Source organism: Podarcis muralis, chromosome 3 (assembly GCF_964188315.1).
Source record: "Podarcis muralis chromosome 3, rPodMur119.hap1.1, whole genome shotgun sequence".
Taxonomy (NCBI): Eukaryota; Metazoa; Chordata; class Lepidosauria; order Squamata; family Lacertidae; genus Podarcis; species Podarcis muralis.
In genome coordinates this window covers 96,448,497-96,469,702 of record NC_135657.1, presented here as the reverse complement: position 1 = coordinate 96,469,702, position 21,206 = coordinate 96,448,497, and the positions used below count along the sequence as shown (strand labels likewise).

Here is a 21,206-nt window from a genome sequence, read left to right as displayed (position 1 = left end):
GGTCCAGTCGTGACTGACTCTGGGGTTGCGGCGCTCATCTCGCTTTATTGGCAGAGGGAGCCGGCACAGCTTCCGGGTCATGTGGCCAGCATGACTAAGCCGCTTCTGGCGAACCAAAGCAGTGCACCTTCCTGCCAGAGTGGTACCTATTTATCTACTTACACTTTGATGTGCTTTCGAACTGCTAGGTTGGCAGGAGCAGGGACTGAGCAATGGGAGCTCACCCCGTAGTGGGGATTCAAACCGCGACCTTCTGATCACCAAGTCCTAGGCTCTGTGGGCCACAAAACAGCACCCTCCACCAGGGAAGAAGGGATGAGTGAAGATCTACCCATCAGGAATGAGGAGAGGAATAAAGATCTACATCGGGAACAAGGGTGGAAGGAGACCAGCAGCCTCTCCTATTCACCAAGAGGCCGTTGCAGAGGTGGCATTTGGGCTGCCAATGACAGAGCAGATCTGGCCTCAAAGGAGAGCACCACAGATGTCGCTGCAACTGCGGCAACAGGTGATGCATTCCTACTCCCCTTGGCATCCTGCCTCCTGAGGCGATTGCCTCGCCTTGCCTCATGGGCAGGCCGGCCCAAGCTGGACTAGACGAGCCATTGGTTTGATCCAGTAGGAACTTCTTATGTTCTTAAGATAGTTCCAAGGATGTCACAAGGCATCTATTACAGGAAGAGGGAACTTGTAGCCCCTCTAGATGTTGTTAGATTACAACTCCTATCCTCTCTCACCACAGCTTATGTGACCTGGGAACCGAAGCCTATCATCTGGAGAGCCACAGAGGTAAATATACTTCTTCTAAAAGAAACATGGAGCTGCTCATTTTTAGTCATTGGAACTAACCGAACAGGACTCTCACGTACAGGAATGCTCCCATTATGTAATCCGCAGTGTTTTCAAAACAGCAAACTGCAAGCTGCTTTTTATGACCGAGTATAAACTCAAGACAAAGGGAACATTTGTTTGCGAGCTATTCTTCAGAGATTACGGAAGCGCTCAGTGCCTGCCAGCAAAAGGACACAGATATGTGCCTTTGAAACATGCCTCCACCAGCAAGACAATTCTGTCTCAGTTTTAGGATTTTTGTTTTCAATGACAGCCTTCACACAAACTGATCTGCTGGAGGGAGGGGAAAGCTTCAGGCTTCTTCTCTTGTTAATAAGAGGTTTGTGTGAATGGGTGTCAAGGTGCTTGTTGAGCGGAGAAACCCTTTCCAACCTGGTGCCCATACTATGTTGCTAAGGCTACAACTCCCACTATCCCTGACAATTGGCCAAGAGGGCTAAACAGATAGAATCATAGAGCTGGAAGGGACCACAAGGGTCATCTAGTCCAACCCCTTTCAATGCAGGGATATTTTGCCTAATGTGGGCATCGAACTTGACCCTGGATTAAGAGCCACATGCTCTATGAACTGAGCTGATTGGAAGGAGGCAAGTGAGATGTGTGTTAAGAATCCAGCAATAACTGGAGGGCACCAGGTTGGAAAATCTGGTCTAGAGAATAGCACACGGTTCTGTACTTTAACTTCACTATTACGCTCCTGGACATCATGAGATTGATTTCTTTTTGTACAACTGAATAAACCCTGATAGAATGGTCTAACCTTCTCTGCCTACCCCCTATCTTCCCATTTTTATAATGCATAAATATACTCAGCCAGATAATCAGATGAACAGACACATACTTCAAAGTACAGTGGTACCTCGCAAGACGAATGCCTCGCAAGACAAAAAACTCGCTAGACGAAAGTTTTTTTTGTTTTTTGAGCTGCTTCGCAAGACGATTTTCCCTATGGGCTTGCTTCGCAAGACGGAAACGTCTTGCAAGTTTGTTTCCTTTTTCTTAACACCGTTAATACAGTTGTGACTTGACTTCGAGGAGCAACTCATAGCACGCGGTGTGGTAGCCTTTTCTGAGGTTTTTAAAGACTTTGGTGATTTTTGAAGCTTTTCCAAAACTTTCCCGACACCGTGCTTCGCAAGACGAAAAAAATCGCAAGACGACAAAACTCGCAGAACGAATTAATTTCGTCTTGCGAGGCACCACTGTAGTGAAATTGGTGATGGGGGCCTAAGACTCAACATTCAGCTGGGAGGGTAGTTGCCAGATATGCCCGATTCATAATAGCCCACAATTTCATCCCAATGGACATGCAGGCCCTGTTGAAGCTTGAAAAACTCTCGGCATCTCTTTTTGCACGCAGAAGCATTTGGACTGCTTTAAAAGGAGGAAAGGGCAGACTTACTTCCGTTAGGGAGGCGAGCCAGAACGATCCCACTGCCTCCTCGAGCTGTTACCAAAAACCCAGCTTTGATTACAGACAAGACTGCAAGACCTTTTGCTTTGGCAATTACATGGGCTGCAAATAATGAAATTAAACAGTTAGATATTATGGAGGCAAAAGAACCGCTACTAGGGTTGCTGTATTTCCAGAGGTAAACATCTGGGCAAAAAAAGAAAAAGTTGTTGAGCCACCAAAAAGAGGACATGTCCAGGATTTCCTGGACATATGGCAACCCTAACCACTCCGAATTAGGGGGGAGAGCTTTTTTCATTTAATTAAGCTATTAAGCAGAGACTTGACACTTTGAGGCAAAATTTTGCTTTGATACTCTTGATCAAGGAAGTCAATGAACTCTGAGGGACAGACTTTAGTTTCACTTTCAAATCTGGGACCAATGGGCAAGTTAGTTTTGAAGCTTGCCCTTCTGTGTGTGACGCTGATTACTAAAAGCAGAGAGGCAGGAAAGGAATAACCAGATTGCCATTTAACAAAACGTTCGAAAACCAAATCAATGCTTCTGATTGGCTGCAGGAAGCACCGTCGGACGTTCAGGTTCCAAATAAACGTTCGCAAACCGAACAATCACTTCCGGGTTTTGCGGCATTTGGGAGCCAAAACGTCTGAGTTTCAGGTGTTCAGGGTGTGCAAGGTACGACTGTACATTGCAAATGAATTTGAAAGACATGCCTTGGACCACTGCTTTTTCCTAGACTGCAATACCAGCTTCTTTCCGGGAAACAGTTTATAGAAAGCTGGGATTGCAAAATGTAACAGGGGCTTTAAAAAAGAAAAAATCTGCACACAATCCATTTCATGTTACCAAATGCAGATCCCAGGCCTTTAATCAGGTGAACTCACAAAGACAAGATTAGAGGGGAAACTTAGCTCTAGAAAGAACAAACAAACTGAAGTTGTGATCAACAAGATGAAAAACTCTCTTTTACTAACCAGGTATGATCTTGTCAGGGCCATTTCTAGAAGTGATTTCTGTAAATTCTCTTAAAATCTTAGCTGCCTTCTTTGCTTCCGACTTCAAATTGGAAGGTATAGGGTTATTCACTGAAAAGGAGGGGAAATATAAAGGAGTATTGTAAGCAAAACACGAATATTTCAAAAGGGGGTAAGCAGCATCTGTTAGTTCCAAGAGCTGGTAACATTTGTTGCATCCCTAACAATCTGGTACAAATGTCTTGCTTAGTAACACCATATAACGCTACCACTATCTCCTCCATTATCAGCATAAAGACATGTCTGTGGAGAATCATTCCACAGTACAATTTGCTATTTTTGAGTATTGAGCCTATGGAGAAATGACACATTCTTTCACCAGTAGCTCTGAAGCGTGTGTCAAGCTAAATAAATAATTGATCCAATTTCATTCCACCAATGAGCAACCAAGAGCTGCAGCAGGCAACATTAAAATGCAGATAAGTTCCAGCAAAGGGACTTACTAGCTGATGGCTTTGGAGTGTTTATGCCACAGCTGATTCAAGAATGATGACATCGAACCCTACGTGAGTCAGGCATATGACAGAACAGGAAAACAGGCAGGTTTCTAAAAGAAGCTTGAAGTCTGTAATTAGAATTCTGACTAACAGTGCTGTGTTGGTTGAATATCTCTGCAAAGTAGAGGCTCTCACTGCATATCAAGATGGTTTAAATAAATAAGGTTCCACTGCAATCTCCATTAGCCCAAGGGGGGGAAAATCATATTCTTTTGGGTCCTCTTGAAATGCTTTATAAATACCTGTCCTTCATTGCTGTCACAAGAATAAAAATGTAAATCATGATGCCTATGGAGCACAAAACCTATTGTTAGTAGCCAAATTGTTTACATTCCATCCATCCATCCACAATGGACCTAAGTATTATTAAACATTAAGCCACTTAAAAGCATGGGCACTTAGGCTGAGCTATAAAGGTTAAAACATTTTATCTGTATTACTGAGGTGTTAAAAGTTACTGAGGAGCAAAAGTAAATATGTGAATAGCTTAGGTGGCAGAACCATTAGATTTTTTGGCGTAGCCTTGAAATACTTTTCACCTAAGGAACGGTTGCAGAAACTTTATTCATTTAACACAGTACCATCATTGTGCATTGCGCTTGCAGCATAGGAAAGGACAGGAGTATTTCTTGAGGAGCTTACAATCTAACAAGATACACAGCAGAGAGGCAGGCCACAGGGGAAGAATGTGCTATCACGAAGTTGCATGCATTTAAGGCTTAGTTTAGTCTCACTAATGCATGAGCAGATTGCAACGAAGACCTTCACCAAGGCGGCAGGTTTTGCAGGAGGGATTTGAAGAGAAAGAGGTGACCTCACAGAGAATAGTTTGTCATCAATACAATGCAAACATCTGCCTTAGTTTTAGTCCTCAAGAGAAGTTAAAAGGAATGACTGATGGTAGCAGGATAATACAGGCAGCGCACATGAGAGCTGGTAAAGATTTTTCAAGTATTAACAGAAGCCCTGTTGAGCATAGGATTGCAGTCACAGAATGTGAAATAGTTGGGGAATTTTTAAATTCCTCTGACTTAGATCCAAATGAGAAACTCAAAACACTGCCAACCCTATACAATGGAGTAATCAATCCATAAGCAAACACTGTGTAAGATATTATGAGTTAACAAAGATCCACCCAGTAAGATAACAGAAGGCAAAACTAATCTGCTCATAATTTCTCAGGTGAAATATTTCTCAAAATTAATATACAAACAGCTATTAGATACAAGGTCAGCTGTGTCCAAAATAAGGAGACAGAAAGATAGGAGAGCATGAGATATCAAGAATGGAGAAAACTCCCTCCAATGAAATTGCTTAGCACAACTAAATCTGGAGCAAGGATTGGGTGGAAGATAGTCTTGTGAACGCACTGTGCCAATCACGTTATCCTTCGAGTACCTCTGAGGTCTCCCTTCTTTTGTTCATGAAGAAGGAGGGTGTCATCAAGAAGTCTTGCACAAAAACATGAACACAGCAGGTGGAAAGAATTTATACCCCAGCGCAACAAACCTGACTTGCAAAACTTTCTTATCAGCAATAGAGAGAGAGAGAGCGCGCACCATCAAGATGGTTTGTTGGAAATCTGGCTGCACATGGTTATCAGAGTTTAATTACATTTCCAATTATACTTTCAAACTGTACAACGCCACAATCATAGTACAGTGGTACCTCGGGTTACATATGCTTCAGGTTACAGACTCCGGTAACCCAGAAATATAATAATAATAATAATAATAATAATAATAATAATAATAATAATAATAATAAATTTTATTTATATCCCGCCCTCCCCAGCCGAAGCCGGGCTCAGGGCGGCTAACAACACTAAAACAGTACAACATTATAAATACATTCTAAAAATTAATTAAAATACAAATTGATGGCAACCATAGACTAAAGCTTTGTAGAGATTGCCAAAGGAGGGAGTCAGGCTGCGCCCTGACCAAAGGCCTGGTGGAACAGCTCTATTACCTCGGGTTAAGAACTTTGCTTCAGGATGAGAACAGAAATCATGAAGCAGCGGCGCAGTGGCAGCAGGAGGCCCCATTAGCTAAAGTGGTGCTTCAGGTTAAGAACAGTTTCAGGTTAAGAACAGACCTCCAGAACGAATTAAGTTCTTGACCCGAGGTACCACTGTACTGAGTAAATACCCGCCTTTTTAAAACATCACATACAAGGTACACAAAAGGCACAGGTTTTAATCAGTTGTTATAAGTTCAGTTTTATGTTTGCTATGGGAACGGTGCAACCTTATCATTGGACACACAAAGTGATATATAGAGGCAAAACAGTAATGAAATGCAGCCCTGAATCTCTTTTCAGGCAAGTCCTCAGGGAATCTAACAATCCTACCTACAACTACTCAGAAAAAGTCACGTTAAGTTCAGTGGGGCTTGCTCCTAGGTAAGTGGGTACAGGATTTCAGCCCAAATGACAAAACATTATCCGAAGGATTTTATGAATCTCATGGCAAATTACCTTCATATTTGAAACAGCTTGAAATGAGCCTCTAAGTACGCACAGACTGAACTCCCCATCCTCCCCCTAAGCAGGATAATCTTGCTGAATGAAAGCTAAAGGGTAAAATAATATGACAGCAGCTGAGCAGAAGAGGAGAATGAAAATATTTGCTTGAATTTACCTCTTTTAAAGTGGCTGCATACAGATACAGAGATATTAGATGACTGCAATATTTTGGAGAAGCAAAACCAAAAAGGAAAGCAATGCTAAGAAGCATGTAACCTTCAAGTAATTCAGGCTTTCAGACAATGTTTTTGTAGCAGTCAGGTGTCCACATATGCAACAGAGGACAGCTGTGGTCCTAGCTTCTGGTATCTCCAGGTAAACTGGGGGGGGGGGGGGGGGGCTTTCCTGAAACCCTTGACAACTGCTGCTAGTCAGTGTAGACAATACTGAGTTAGACAAAGCCAAAGGCCTGACTTGGTAAAATACGCTTTCTCTTCTTAAATTGCTTTTTATCGATTTGCTAAACAGTTATCAAGGCGGAATGCAGAGCTTGGTAAGTGAGAAAACTATATAGCAGCTAAAGACTGCAGTCACTTTTGTTCCAACATAGGCAGTCAACTAAAGGTGTTGCTCCATAGTGTTGCATGTGATATAACGTATGAAAACAATGATCAACCAATTTTACCAAGCCAATAAAGGCACACCATGCTTTATAGAAAGTGTCTGGGGTTTTTGTTTTGTTTTGGATGCAATGCCCCTTTTGTATATGGTTAATTTGTCTCTAAGAATGATGTCCCATACTTGTGAGATCCAAGCTTTGAAGAGGTTTGTATTTAGAGATTTCCAATACTGTAGTTTGCTACAGTGGCGTAGCGTGGGGGGTGCAGGGGGGGCTGGCCGCACCGGGCGCAACATCTGGGGTTAGGGCAAATCCACGGGTTAGGGGGCGCAAATCCACGGGTTAGGGGGCGCAAATTACTTGCCTTGCCCCGGGTGCTGACAACCCACGCTACGCCACTGGTTTGCTATCACTAATTTAGTTCTGTAAGTGCAAAGTATGATGCTTATTAGTTATATCTTGGTTCTGTAGAGTAAAATAAGATACCAAAGCCTATTTTGTGTCTTGTTGCATGGACTGCCTAGTATGGATACAAATATTATTAGGTGTAGCTGAAACCATTACAAAACAAAATACACAAAACAAAATACATTACACAATTATCAATAATTATTATAACCAGGCATTCTGTCAGATAAGAGTAGATGGTGGTGAGAAGGCTTGTTTTGAGCTCTGTGGCTTGTTTTTAGCTTGATTATTTTAAAAACTGCAGTTCCAGCTGTTTTTTGTTAACTGCTTTGAGGTTTTCTTCTACAACCAAGATACAGTATAAATAAATTTTATGAAATAAATAAATAAAATTGCATGGCCTCCCTATTTAAGGAGAAATGAATGCGGAAATACAGCTTTAGCATTATAAAACAGCATACTAACATTTAAAAAGCCCAGGTAGTATGTTTCCTGTGCTGCAGGAAAATGGGAGGTCAGGAAAAACGAGACAAGCACCTCAGAACAAATCTTTGCATGATACTCCAACTCAAGGTTAGCTTTATCTGAAAACAGATCACAGGCATTTTAGCAAGTAGTGAAGATATAAGTGACCTACTCTGCAGAAAACAAGGACATGAGAAATGTCATATCTCACTGCTTTTAGTTCTCTTAACCTTGCAGGCTGCATATCATACTTCGGGAGGGCAACTGATGCAAGTGTTGCCAATAGGATTTCACATGCAAAACCCCTTATTTGTATTCAGAATACACACATTTCAGTTTATTCAATGGAGTCAACATTGTTACATTCCCTCTGCTCTCTTAGACTGAGAGTTTGAGGGCATACCCTGTCTTCTCAACAAAGTTTGTAAACCACTCTGCAATACTTACTCACTTACTCCATTTGTGCCCTGCTCTTCAGCCAAAAAGCCTCCAAGAGAGGCTTAGATTGAAACATTCTGAATTGCAATATCAAAGCCACAGATTTCAGAGAAAAGGAGAGAACATTGACCACAGCTAGACGTGTTGGCTTTTGTAGGTTTATGATGGATACTTAGGATAAATTGATTTTTATTAATTTTTTAAAACTAACAGCCAAGAACAACAATTACCAAAATTCACCAAGCAACAGTTCTTCACCATCACCCTTCTAGGTCCCAAGGCAGAGGAAAATAAGTGAGTGCAGGCACAGTGATTTAATACTTCCTTTGGATTGGATTTCCTGGTTACTTTTGACACCATGGCAAACTCTTTTGTCACTGGCAAAAAAAAACCCTATAGCTGGTCACAGCAGATGGAGAAATTCATGACTTTATTGTAGCAGTGATTTAACCCTCCATTAGCTTCTGCTAGCCACTAATTGTCAGACTATCTGCCATGTCAATCAAAGGAAGTGTGGCAAGTGGAGAGATGCTACTGTCTCATTATCTAATTTCCTATTATTCTTCGTAAAATGTGTCCACGCTGGTTTTTGCGACCGAGGTCCTGTCTGGCCACTGAGAGAATGGGATGCTGGAATCAGGCCTGCCCCAAGACGTTTTGGCACCTGAGTGGGCCACAAAACAGCACCCTCCACCAGGGAAGAAGGGGTGAGTGAAGATCTACCCATCAGGAACGAGCAGAAGAATAAAGATCTACATCGGTAACAAAGGTGGGAGGAGACCAGCAGTCCCTCCTATTCAACAAGAGGCCGTTGCAGAGGTGTCCAATAATAATAATAATAATAATAATAATAATAATAATAATATTTGTATCCCACCCATCTGACTGAGAATAAAAATAGGAATATAATAACACACATTAATAAAACATAAATGGGGATTTTGGCTAGCTTGCACCTATTCAGTCCAACAACAACAACAACATTATTTGTAACCCACCCATCTAACTGGGAATAAAAATAGGACTATAATAACACACATGTTAATACAACATAAATGGGAATTTTTGCTAGTTTGCACCTATTTATTATTACGATAATAATAATGCAGTACCCTGCCCACCTGACTGGGATTTCTGGACCGCTTCCTGTGTGTGTGTGTGTGTGTGTGTGTGTGTATGGGACTATATTCCATATAAATATACCATTACACATTACAACCATCTTTTGACTGAACAAGAAACATAAAACAAACATAAAACAAAAACTGGACTCCGAGTCTGTGACTTACACTAGTGCAGTCCTATTAATTTATCAGTGGACCTTCTTTCACTCTTTTTAAATAATGATTTATTATTTATACCCCGTGCATCTGGCTAGGTTTCCCCAGCCACTCTATTAAAGATTTGCAAGCCCCTCATGTGGGGAAAAAACTGGACTTATAGAACTAGACAGGGAAGAACTAGGGAACCTTGGGGAATAAATATGGGCAAGACTTTTTCCAAAAACTCAATTTCCTCTCCCCCCCTCTTCCAAATTCCCACCTCCCTCATATCCACACCAAGCAAACATACTTACTGCTTCCAGGAAGGTACCATCCACACCCACCCCTGGCTTGGGAAAGCCTCGGGAGTATCTACAGCAATGCAGCCAACCACTCGCGACAGAAACTATCCCTGCGTTCCACTCCAAAGACCCCGCCTCGTAAGAGGCAGCCTGCTGCTCACCTGGAGCAGGTGCATGGGCGGGCGTGAGGCGCGATAGGCGTCTAAACCACGCGCCTGATTTTCTTTTTTCTAACGTTGGAATCGAAGCCGCGAAAGAGAGCTCGGGGGCCGTCAACTCCTGAAAGGGAATTAAAAAAATAAAAATGATTTCAACTTTATTTCGTATCCTTCACATTTCGCCCTCCCCCCCCCCGCCACTCAGGCATTATACGAAGACGGCCGTCGGCTGCCGTAAAGCGGGAAGGGCGGCTTTTCGCGACAGTTGCGAGGGCCTCCGAACTGCCTCTTTCGCCTCATTTTCCTGTTGGCGGTTTCTGAAAGAAGGAGAGAGAAAGAGAGAGCATGGCGGCCGGGGAAGCTAAGTCCGTTTTATTCGTTTGCCTGGGTGAGTGGAAAGGGGGGGGGGGTGGAGAATGGGGGAGGTAAAGACGCAGCTTTTTAAAGATAAAAATGCATGGGGTTTCATTATTATGCTTTTCTATGTGTTGGAAACCGCCCAGAGTGGGTAGTTGTAGTAGTGGTAATAGGAAGAAGAAGAAGAAGAAGAAGAAGAAGAAGAAGAAGAAGAAGAAATAATAATAGGAAGTGTTATGCAAGCTAACAAAATATGTTCATGGACTTGGAATACAAAAATGTGCTGCACATTCATATTATTCAGTTCTCTATCTTTAAGCTGTCCTGTTTCCTCCCCCAATTACGGTGGTACCTGGGGTTACATACGCTTCAGGTTACAGACTCCGCTAACCCAGAAATAGTACCTCGGGTTAAGAACTTTGCTTCAGGATGAAAACAGAAATCGCACAGCAGCGGCGCAGGAGGCCCCATTAGCTAAAGTGGTGCTTCAGGTTAAGAACAGTTTCAGGTTAAGAACGGACCTCCGGAACGAATTAAGTACTTAACCTGAGGTACCACTGTATATCAGAAGAGCTAAGCCAGGAGCAGCTAGAAGAGCCACGGCATTCTTACTTGTGAAGAAAGAGATGGGCAGCCAGAGTGGAATCCAGTGTTACCACCAAATCTCTTAAAACTTGTACATACAAGAGCTGCCTAGAAGCGAGAAACATTTACATTTGGAGTAGGACAGAAGCTGCCGTGCTCTCTGTGGTGATGGAAGGAGACTGTTTTACATAACACCACCTTCCCCTGGCTTTATAATACAGTGGTAATCTATTACTCATGCGTTTGGAGGGGATCTGTAACTTGGCAGACAGAGAGAGAAGGCCTGAAATACAGGACAAATCTGTCAATACAGGACTCAGCATTTTACACTGAAATGCGGAACAATCCTGTATTATACAGGAGAGGTGGCAAACCTACTTTCTGATGATCTCCTGGTTCAGATCTTCCACCTTCCTTTGTGGCACTGGCAGAACTCTGTTTATCCTAGTAATGGGAAGGGGCATTGGTGAGTTTAGTGGTTTCCCACCACCATCACCTCCCCTGAGGAATGGCTGAGTTGGGAAGGTAAGATACAACTTGGATACTAGGGCTGGGTGATACCTTGTTTTCAACGTCACAATATATCACCAGCTAAATATGATATCTTGATATATCACGATATATATCTGCAGTGGCGGAGGGCCTTGCTGCCCCCCACGAGGGCAGAGGGTCCCACCATACCTCCCTGCAGTGGTGGAGGGTGCATCATACTTCCTCGCAGCAGCAGAGAGCCTTGCCAGGCCTCCTCATGGCAGCAGAGGGTGCCACCCTACATCCCTGTGGTAGCAGTGGGCCCAAGTGTGTGAGGGCTTATCTTCATTTCTTATTGGTTAGGACAGAGGAGGGAGAGAGCAAAGAAAGCTGGAGACACCAGTGCCTGCATAGCATGTGCCTGCAATTTATCTGCAAAGTATCGTTCCACTGAGGAATGGGAAGTTATTAAGTCTTCAGCTTTTATTTCACCGGTACATGTCCTATGTTTACATTGATTTGCAAAATATAAAGCTGGTCAAATATCACTTAGCCTCTGCTTTTGGTTTGTAATAGGAGTAGTGGATATTCTTTACATAGCAGACTATAAGTTACTTAATACTTGAAGAGTAACATGTCTGTGGATCTCTTGTGGTGTACAGTACATGTGAGAAATAAATGGGAAGGGTAACAACAGAAATGAAGGCTGTATGCTGCTACATTTGCTCAGAAGTACCACTGAATTATGGGGCTTACTCCAAAGTGCATAGCTTTGCTTTAATATTCCTGTTGGTCCCTAGGGCATCACTGGTGTAGGAAGGACTCCATCTGCCCCAGTGCTGCCCTGGAGAGCGAAAATAAAGCATCTCTTTATCTTGGCAAAAAATTCTCCCACAGGCATGCTGTCATTATTAGGAGGTCTTAGAGAGAGATAATCTCTCTCTCTCTTTCTCTCTCTTTCTGGTGTGGCATTATTTTGAGAATGTCCTGTTTCCTAAGTCCCTGGTGCTGACTTTCTAGAAACTGTTCCATGCCAGAGAGAGAGAAAGAGAAAGAGAAAGAGAAAGAAAAAGAAAGGTAAAAAGAGGTGACATTGGCTCTTCACCCTGTTTCTTAGATTGGACAAGTTGAAACCTCTCCATTTAACCAGTGTAGTCCTGGGGTTCAAAAGTGTCACCTGCTGAGAACAATATTTAAAGAATAATACTTCTATTTTAAAAAGGGAAGCCAAATCATTTGGGGTTTTAGGGGCCACCAGATGTTGATAGGAGCCGATTACAGCCCAGGTTGCCTGCTCCTGGTATTCAGTCAAAAAATCCTCTGGAAGAAATGGATGAACCTTTCCCTGATAGCCGGCACTGAAACTACCCTGCAAAGTGAAAGCAGGAGAGAAATTTTATGGAAGCTACAGCCTGCTTATTAGATTGCTGTTACTCTGTCCAGCCTCATTGCTTCTGGGGCAAAAGAAACATAAAATGACTATTTTGAAACATGTATCAATTGGTAAAAATCAAATAGATGCATCTAAACATGGGTCCTGTCCATAGTTGTGCAGTCTGGACTATGTTTCAGTGAGGCACGCACAACAATCATTCAGTGGATTATGCCTGATATATCTCATTCCTTTGCCCACATGTGAAGTAGAAGATGAGATATCACTTTATGAAACCTTTTTGCTTGATTAAATTGTGATGATGGAGGTGCTGCAGCTGAGAGAGCGGATGACGTCTCTTAAAATCTCTAAACAAATGATAGTGATACAGTTTTTCTCTGTCTACATTTAGAAATCCTGCTTTTAATCCTGGCTGGTTGCTTTTGGAAACAGTGTTCAACTAGGATTAGACTAGGGTCCGGCAGCATGGTGTGGAGACTGTAGATAGAGCTCTCTCTCTCTCTCTCCTTCAACACTTAGAAGCAGTGTTAGAAACTGAGATATGAAAACTAGGAGCTAAATGGCACCTTAAACCCAGGTTATGGGTGCAACAACAGAATGTCTAGGCACACTTCTTTAATAACAAGGAGACAAAACTGAAAATGAATGAACTGCAGCTAAAATATTATGTTCATTTTCCACATGGTCTTGTCCTTCCCCTGCCCAACCACCTAATATTCTTAAGAGGGTCTCTTCTCCAGTCTTCAGAGAGTAGCTGGAAGTGGAGAGACAGAAAAAGGTCCTCCTTTCCTTACACTCTGCAGTTTTAATCTGAAATCATGGGTGCAGTACTGCGCCTAGAGCTCAGAAGCTGCTCACGCTAATGAAATTCCCTGTCGCAAAATGCACCTAGAGCAATGGGAGTTTCGAACACTGCTTGGAAGTTGGGTGTTACTCAATTAAATTGATTGGCAGTAGATTGGACATAGTTAGAAGACAATACCTATTTGTGCGACACATAGTTAACTTACTTTGCTGCCACAATGTGTGCTTTTGGCCATTGAACAGGGATAACTTTAAAAGGAGATCAGACATATTCATGAAGGATTGGTTCATCAAGAGCTTCAGCCATGACTGGACATGGAAGACGCATCTAGAGCTGAACTAAAACTCCTGACCGGCAACAGCAAGAGTTGATGCAGCAGTGTGTACACCACTGCATCCACAGCCCCACCACTCACATTGGGGCAACATGAAAAAGTCCCTAGTATCTACACCAGATACTAGGCTGAGCCCATGGCCATCAACTGATGACATCAGAGCCAGCTGAAGAGCCAGTGAATCCTGCACTGGCACACATTTTGTGAGTTCCTGCTGGCAGTAGCCTCTATCTTCCATTTGAGGATCAGTATTGAAATTTGGCTGTGAACACCCCACCAACACTCTTTGCTGGTGGGGTTCTCCCTTCTCTGCCTCATCTATTCCTCTTCTAGCACAGGAGAGCGAAGCTGTTAGTGTATCTCTAAATACCATACTAGCAGCTGGAGGAGGCAGAATACTGGAGAGGGAAGGTGCTGTCAAGTCCTGCTTATGTGCTTCCTGGGAACATTTGGTTGGCTGTTGTGTGAAAAGGATGCTGGATAGATAGACACTCACTCTTGGTCTAATTTTGATCCCAGTAGATAGTTATTACAGTGGTATCTCGGGTTACATACGCTTCAGGTTACATACACTTCAGGTTACAGAGTCCACTAACCCAGAAATAGTGCTTCAGGTTAAGAACTTTGCTTCAGGATGAGAACAGAAATCGGGCTCCTAAAGTGGTGCTTCAGGTTAAGAACAGTTTCAGGTTAAGCACGGACCTCCGGAACGAATTATGTACTTAACCCGAGGTACTACTGTATTTGCTTAGTAGCTACGTTAAAGTTGCACTGTAGACCGTTGTCAGCCAAAATGAGAATATGTGCATGTTGTCATTGGAAGTTGCATTGCTGCAGAGTGATGAACAGACTGAAACCAAATAGTAATCCTACCTTTACTATTTTAGTATCAGAAGAGGGATTATCCATTAATGACCCCCTTCCCAATGCAAACACTGAGTCAGGCAACGCCACTTTTATACCCATTATGTTGAGGTGCAAGGAGAAGGTTGGCCTGTAGTTCATCTTGTAGCACAATTCTATCTGTGTGTACTCAGGGGAACAATTCATATTAAACAAAATATGACTTACTCCTAAGTAAATAACTCCATGGTTTCAGATATAAGATTTATTTTGTAGGGAAAGGAGATGGGGCAGAAATGAGTTAATACCTCCCCCATGTAATTCCTTGTATCTCCTTGTTGAGGCCCAGCTTGTATTTTACTAGTATGAAGTTAAAGACTGCATTTTAGTGTACTTGTAGCTTGAGTCAAAGCAGGTAGTTGTTACTCAGTGGAAAAGTCTGCAGGTCATAGGCTGTGATTTCACTAGGTGTCTTAGGAACTAGGCTTAAAATCTGGAAATGCTGTTGATTTCAGTGGAATGTGTTGGTGAAATTGTCTTTTGGGGATGTAGAATTCAATCTGTCACAATACATTGTCAGCAATGCTACTGAAAACCAATAAAGCCCATAGAATACTGGTGTGTAATGACTTGCAACAATCCACCTCTGCTAAAAGTTGGTTGCTGTTGGTGAACAATAATGGGCTTCTCACAAGCCAGATGTGGAAGTCAGGAAGTGAACACTCATGAGAAACTGCATAGAACGGGGAGCAGATGAACTCTGTGGCTTTCTTCAGTACTTCACATGTACCTCCACAGGTTCTGGAATGTTTCACCTTAAGAACACAGGTGTGAGAGATTACATTTTAAAGTCGCTGGATCAAATCTTTATTTCCACAGGGAACATTTGCCGCTCTCCCATAGCCGAAGCTGTTTTTAGGAAACTTGTGACTGAGGGAAACATTGAAAACAAGGTAAGTTTTATTTTAGCCGCCAAAGCCGCCATTCTGTTAGCATGATATAAATATTATGAGCTTACCTGCATATCTTAGAAATCTTTCTGTACCAATTTATCAGCATCTCTTTACCAAAGCCAGATTAAATGTATTTCCATCAGAAGTGCTAAATGTCAGAGTGAGAGGCATCCCTTATCAGAATAGGCTCTGTGTATGCTCTCAGGACATCAGTTGTATGAGGCATATGCTACTGCATTGCGGACAATATGAGCAAGCTAGGGATCTATTGATTAAACCCCTACTGGCAAATCGGCTGGGTAAATCTGAAACCTAGTATATTAAATATCTTCTGGACAAGTATAATGGTATCACAGTGGCCGTGGCAAAGTTTCTTTCGGTAGTCATACGTATCAAAGATCATCATACGTAAGACTAAACAAATATCGTCTCAGTCTCCCTCTCCCGTGGGGTTGTCTGTATGAATCTGCATTTTATTCTGAATCTGTGTTATGGATTTTTGGACCGCAATAAAGATTATTATTATATTTTGACTTGTTTTTCTGTAGTGGAGGATAGACAGTGCAGCAACGTCTACGTATGAAGTAGGAAATCCTCCAGATTATCGAGGCCAGAATTGCATGAGGAAACATGGTGTTACCATGAATCATATTGCCAGGCAGGTACTGTACCCATATTGCTTTCAATGTATGCATATGTTCTTGTTGTTCACAGTGGGTGATAGACAGCGGTGCTGTTTCTGACTGGAATGTGGGGCGCTCCCCAGATGCGAGGGCTTTAAGTTGTTTGAGAAATCATGACATTCAGACGGGCCATAAAGCACGACAGGTAGAAAGAGTCTGTTCGTTGTTTTCTGGAAACTATGAGTGGTGCAAAAGTCTTGGTAACTGCTGTAGAATGGATTGCGCATGGATTGGCAAAGTATTAAATGTTTAACTACTCAGTGTCGTCGTGGTTAGAGCAGTGGAAAATCTAACAGCATCTGCGTAAAGTGATTGGATGAAGCCGTGTTCCAGAGCCTGTTAACGCTGTTCCCTGACTGAAATGATTTCAGTGGTTATGAATATTACTATTTTATTTCTTTGCTAGTCAAGGTGAATCACTTGCCATGAACCTAGTTTGCCATTTTGTTGCCCATTCCTCCAGTTTAAAGAGATCCTTTTGAGTCATATTGCATTTGGCTTTTCATTGTACAGTGGTATCTCTGGTTACAGACGCTTCAGGTTACAGACTCCGCTAACTCTGAAATAGTACCTCGGGTTAAGAACTTTGCTTCAGGATGAGAACCGTAATTGTGCTGTGGCAGGAGTGGGAGGCCCCATTAGCTAAAGTGGTACCTCAGGTTAAGAACAGTTTCAGGTTAAGAACGGACTTCCAGAACGAATTAAGTTCTTAGCCCGAGGTACACTGTACTAAAGAGTTTGGTGTTGATTGCAGGCTTGGACTTCTCACCCCTGGCTGCAGTTCATTAATAAACAAGTTAAATCACACCAATCCCAATAGAGACTCACTGTTAGCTTCCCTCCATTGTGACAACTGTTCCTGGTTCAGAACTTAAGCAACTCTGCTCCAGTAGACAATTGTAGGATATAAGAGATGGCTAAATGATATTGATTTCAGTGTCTCAGTTGTTAAAATAAATGCACATAATTTATCAAAATTCCTTTAAGACCTGACCTTCTTTAGATAGATTCATAACTGCAGCATTTCTGTTAGACAAAGGATGTGTCACATATTCCCTTCTGACTTTTCCTTTCCTTTCGTGAGGTCTTGCTTTAGTTGTTTTCCCCATTTACAGATCTTTTTAATGTTGTTCTTTTAGCTTCACTGGTGCCCTTTTTGACCTTAAACTCCCTTTAGTCCACTTCATGTAAAACCCATAGAACTCAGCATAGATTAGAGCCTCTCAACACTCAAACAGTTCTGCCTGCCTTCTGCTTTTTCTTCTTTTTTTTTTTTTTTTTTTTGATATCTTGATCCTCCCCCCCCCCCCCCAATATTTAAAAGCTTAACAAGGAAAGCTTAAATGGTATAGTTCACATCTGTTGTTTTCAACACATCAAAATGTGCTCTGAATGTTATCACAGTTCAAAAGAAGAACTGATGGCATCTTTGGAAGAGCACATTGTTGAACAATACTTTTACGTCGTAATCATTACAGCCTTATCCCAGAATTTCTCAACAGTGTTTAATTTTTGAGAGATAATATGAGCAATAACTTGTGTAAATGTTCCCTGGCCAAATGCTAAAACACTAATTGTTCTGTCTCCAGTTTTATTTTTCTACAATTGATTTCTGAGCTGCTTACTTTGCAGCTGTCAGTTAGCATACATAAATGTTGTTTGGCTTTAGAATTTTAAATATGTATTGCTAACTGCCATCACTGCAACACTGGCTTAACCTTATTTTGCATTTTTTTTATTAAGAATTGTTGTGACTTGGATCTCTGTTAACAGTGTTTAAACATATTTGTTAAATTCTAGGTTACAAAAGATGATTTCCTGACGTTTGATTATATGCTTTGTATGGATGAAAGTAACTTGCGGTAAGTTGTGAAAACGATGTGCTTTTTGCTTATAGATGATGATAGTTCTGATTATTCTAGCCTAAATGGGTTGTTTGCTACATTTAGTGCCTCCTAATAGACGCTAAAGCCCTTAAAGAATATTCCCACTACACCGTTCGTGTAAAACATGGGGAGGGAAGCAGATTAAATTCCAGATGTTATTGAACTACCCTCAGCTCTGGCCAGCATGGCCAATGCATAGAGATGATGGGGGTTTAATTCAAACACAGCTGGAGGACCACAGGTTCCCCATTCTGGGTCTAAAGGATAATGATCCCTAGGAATAGTCAGGGAACAGACAGGAATAGCATTGTACCTTTTGCATTATAGTAATCTATTCCTCATTTGAGCAAATGATTGCCAGGATTACTCTGCAAGAGGAGAACAGGCTGCTGTATGAAATCTATATTTCTGGTGGATCCAGGTGTTATTTTAAGTCAATGTTCTGAAATTGTTGCATATATTTCCTGAGCCTCTCATTAGTATTTTTGGCTCCATAGTGTTGGTATTCCATAACTTGCACTTATACTTGGGTGCAACATTACATAAAGATATGAGTGTTTGATGCTGCATACTAAATCACATCACACTGTTAAAAATGTGTGGGTTTTTTCTTTATACACTGTGATTTTTGTTTCCTTTATGCACTGCAAACTCTAAGGACATCTTAGTGTCAAGGAAAAAAGAAAAAGACATGCCACACTTAATGACAAAAAGTTGCCTAAACTTTTGTCTTGTAGAGATCTGAAAAGAAAAAGCAATAGTGTTCAAAACTGCAAATCTCAGATTGAGCTGCTTGGAAGCTATGATCCACAAAAGCAGCTTATTATTGAAGATCCGTACTATGTAAGTATTCAATTCTATTAGTCCTTTTTAACTCAAAATCAGTGTTGTAGCAATCAGTGTTGTAATAAAGAAATCTGTAACTTAAATTGGTTCATTTTATTTTTTGTCTCTGCTTCTTTCTATAGGGGACTGATGAAGATTTTGAAACTGTTTATCAACAGTGCCTTAGATGCTGTAAAGCATTTTTGGAGAAACCTCATTAATGGGACAAGTGTTTCTGAAAGCAAATAATATTTAGCTGTTCTGTAAAATTATTCTCAATTGATATTAAATTGTAAAGATTCTAAAAATAAGTCCTTTTTTAGCATACTTAATTTCATGATGTGCACTGCACCTTGTACTTGAGAAATGGTAGGCTTATAAAATTAATATTGACCTTGATCAAGCATCTATATAAGGGGGAAAGCATCCAGTTCTGACAAAATAAATGTGTGTGATTCTTGGTATACATATTCCACATAATATGTAAAAGAATTCCTGTATGCATACTCTAAATATGATACACCTATGTCTGTTTTCCATTGCTACTTGTATGTATGGTACTTTCTAACCTTAAACATCTTTCTTAGAAGTATCTTTTGGATGTTTTGTCACATGATTAAGAACTGAAGACTTAACAAAACAGTCTCTCTTTACTTTTTCCATTATTTGTGATTTGAAAGAGAGAGAGACTTACAGCCATATAGAGTTGTTGAGCTGTATGAATTTCACAAGTCTGCATAACCACAGAATAAGTTCATTGTGTGGTGTCTTGATGCATAGTACAGTCACCTAGTCTTGGTCTCTCTTTTTTTTCTAGTTATTCAAACAAAATCTAGCCTTTAGTAGCTGCTGAGATGATGCTTGAAAGAGGATAAATACAGCCTTGTGAAGTCTTGGAGCAGTGTGCATGGCACAAAGTGTTATTTGCAGATCATGTGTACTAACGGAAGCCGAGTAAATTAATTAAATATGCTTCACTTGCCCTAACATATACAAACTACAACTGTGTTAATTTCCACACAACAGAATTTAGGCATTACCTTCTTTTTAATCATAAATATACATAGCCCTAAGGGACGCGGGTGGCGCTGTGGGCAAAAGCCTCAGTGCCAAGGACTTGCCGATTGAAAGGTCGGCTGTTCGAATCCCCGCGGCGGGGTGCGTTCCCGTCGCTAGGTCCCAGCGCCTGCCAACCTAGCAGTTCGAAAGCACCCCCGGGTGCAAGTAGATAAATAGGGACCGCTTACTAGCGGGAAGGTAAACGGCGTTCCGTGTGCTGCGCTGGCTCGCCAGATGCAGCTTGTCACGCTGGCCACGTGACCCGGAAGTGTCTGCGGACAGCGCTGGCTCCCGGCCTTTAGAGTGAGATGAGCGCACAACCCTAGAGTCTGGCAAGACTGGCCCGTACGGGCAGGGGTACCTTTACCTTTATACACAGCCCTGCTTTTGAATTATGGTGCTAGAGGAGACTCTTGAGAGTCCCATGGACTGCAAGAAGATCAAACCTATCCATTCTTAAGGAAATCAGTCCTGAGTGCTTACTGGAAGGACAGATCCTGAAACTGAGGCTCCAATACTTTGGCCACCTCATGAGAAGAGAAGACTCCCTGGAAAAGACCCTGATGTTGGGAAAGATTGAGGGCACAAGGAGAAGGGGACGACAGAGGACGAGATGCTTGGACAGTGTTCTCGAAGCTACCAGCATGAGTTTGACCAAACTGCAGGAGGCAGTGGAAGACAGGAGTGCCTGGCGTGCTCTGGTCCATGGGGTCACAAAGAGTCGGACACGACTAAACAACAACAACAACATACACAGCCCTGGCTATAGATGAGAAATGTCTGAAGAGAAGAGTTAAAAGGCCAGTAATTGCCTCATTGAGAACTAGGACTGCTCTCTTCTGCTTCATGGGCATTCCCTTACAGGTCTATAAGCGAGATTTCCTTTTGACATTTTCATTTAACATTATCATGGTAATCATAATCATTATAATTTTATAATTTTACACCGCCCATCTGGCTGGGTTTCCCCAGCCACTGGTAAACATTCTGTAGATCATAACCACATTCGCCACTTTTTAAAAAGTGATATATGTTTAGTGCCTACACCCTCCTGTCTCTTATAGCTGTGATGCCTTTCCTGAATATCCTCATGCTG

At 41.9% G+C, this 21,206-nt stretch overlaps 2 protein-coding genes and 1 long non-coding RNA gene across 4 annotated transcripts in view; 1 reads left to right on the top strand and 2 right to left on the bottom strand.

Moving 5' to 3' along the window:
- Positions 1-9,913, bottom strand: part of SH3YL1 (SH3 and SYLF domain containing 1) — a 28,675-nt gene extending 18,762 nt beyond the window's left edge. Inside the window, exons 1-3 of the mRNA XM_028722414.2 lie at positions 9,771-9,913; positions 3,242-3,352; positions 2,255-2,368 (exon numbers count right to left, since the gene is read on the bottom strand). Of these exons, the coding sequence (XP_028578247.2) occupies positions 2,255-2,368; positions 3,242-3,352; position 9,771 (226 nt within the window). The 5' untranslated portion in view covers positions 9,772-9,913. The remainder of the gene's footprint in view (positions 1-2,254; positions 2,369-3,241; positions 3,353-9,770) is intronic.
- The window catches only part of LOC144327306 (uncharacterized), a 390,895-nt gene that overhangs the window by 99,613 nt on the left and 270,076 nt on the right, over positions 1-21,206 (bottom strand). The window lies entirely within an intron of this gene.
- On the top strand, positions 10,148-20,038 carry ACP1 (acid phosphatase 1). 2 transcript variants are annotated; one of them, XM_028722416.2, is made up of 6 exons: positions 10,148-10,304; positions 15,584-15,657; positions 16,372-16,485; positions 18,141-18,202; positions 18,964-19,069; positions 19,195-20,038. In XM_028722416.2, the coding sequence occupies exons 1-6, from the start codon at positions 10,262-10,264 to the stop codon at positions 19,270-19,272; spliced, it is 477 nt and encodes a 158-aa protein (XP_028578249.2). In that variant the 5' UTR covers positions 10,148-10,261; the 3' UTR covers positions 19,273-20,038. The 2 variants fall into 2 exon arrangements, with proteins under 2 accessions (XP_028578249.2, XP_028578248.1); XM_028722415.2 differs by lacking the exon at positions 16,372-16,485 and adding an exon at positions 16,206-16,319.

What these genes read in the sequence shown, in the direction of transcription:
- ACP1 (XM_028722416.2), top strand. Translation starts at nt 10,262, where the DNA reads ATGGCGGCCGGGGAAGCTAAGTCCGTTTTATTCGTTTGCCTGG. An exon ending in CGTTTTATTCGTTTGCCTGG is followed by an intron (nt 10,305 to 15,583) that starts GTGAGTGGAAAG and finishes TTATTTCCACAG; the next exon opens with GGAACATTTGCCGCTCTCCC. An exon ending in TTATTGAAGATCCGTACTAT is followed by an intron (nt 19,070 to 19,194) that starts GTAAGTATTCAA and finishes TTCTTTCTATAG; the next exon opens with GGGACTGATGAAGATTTTGA.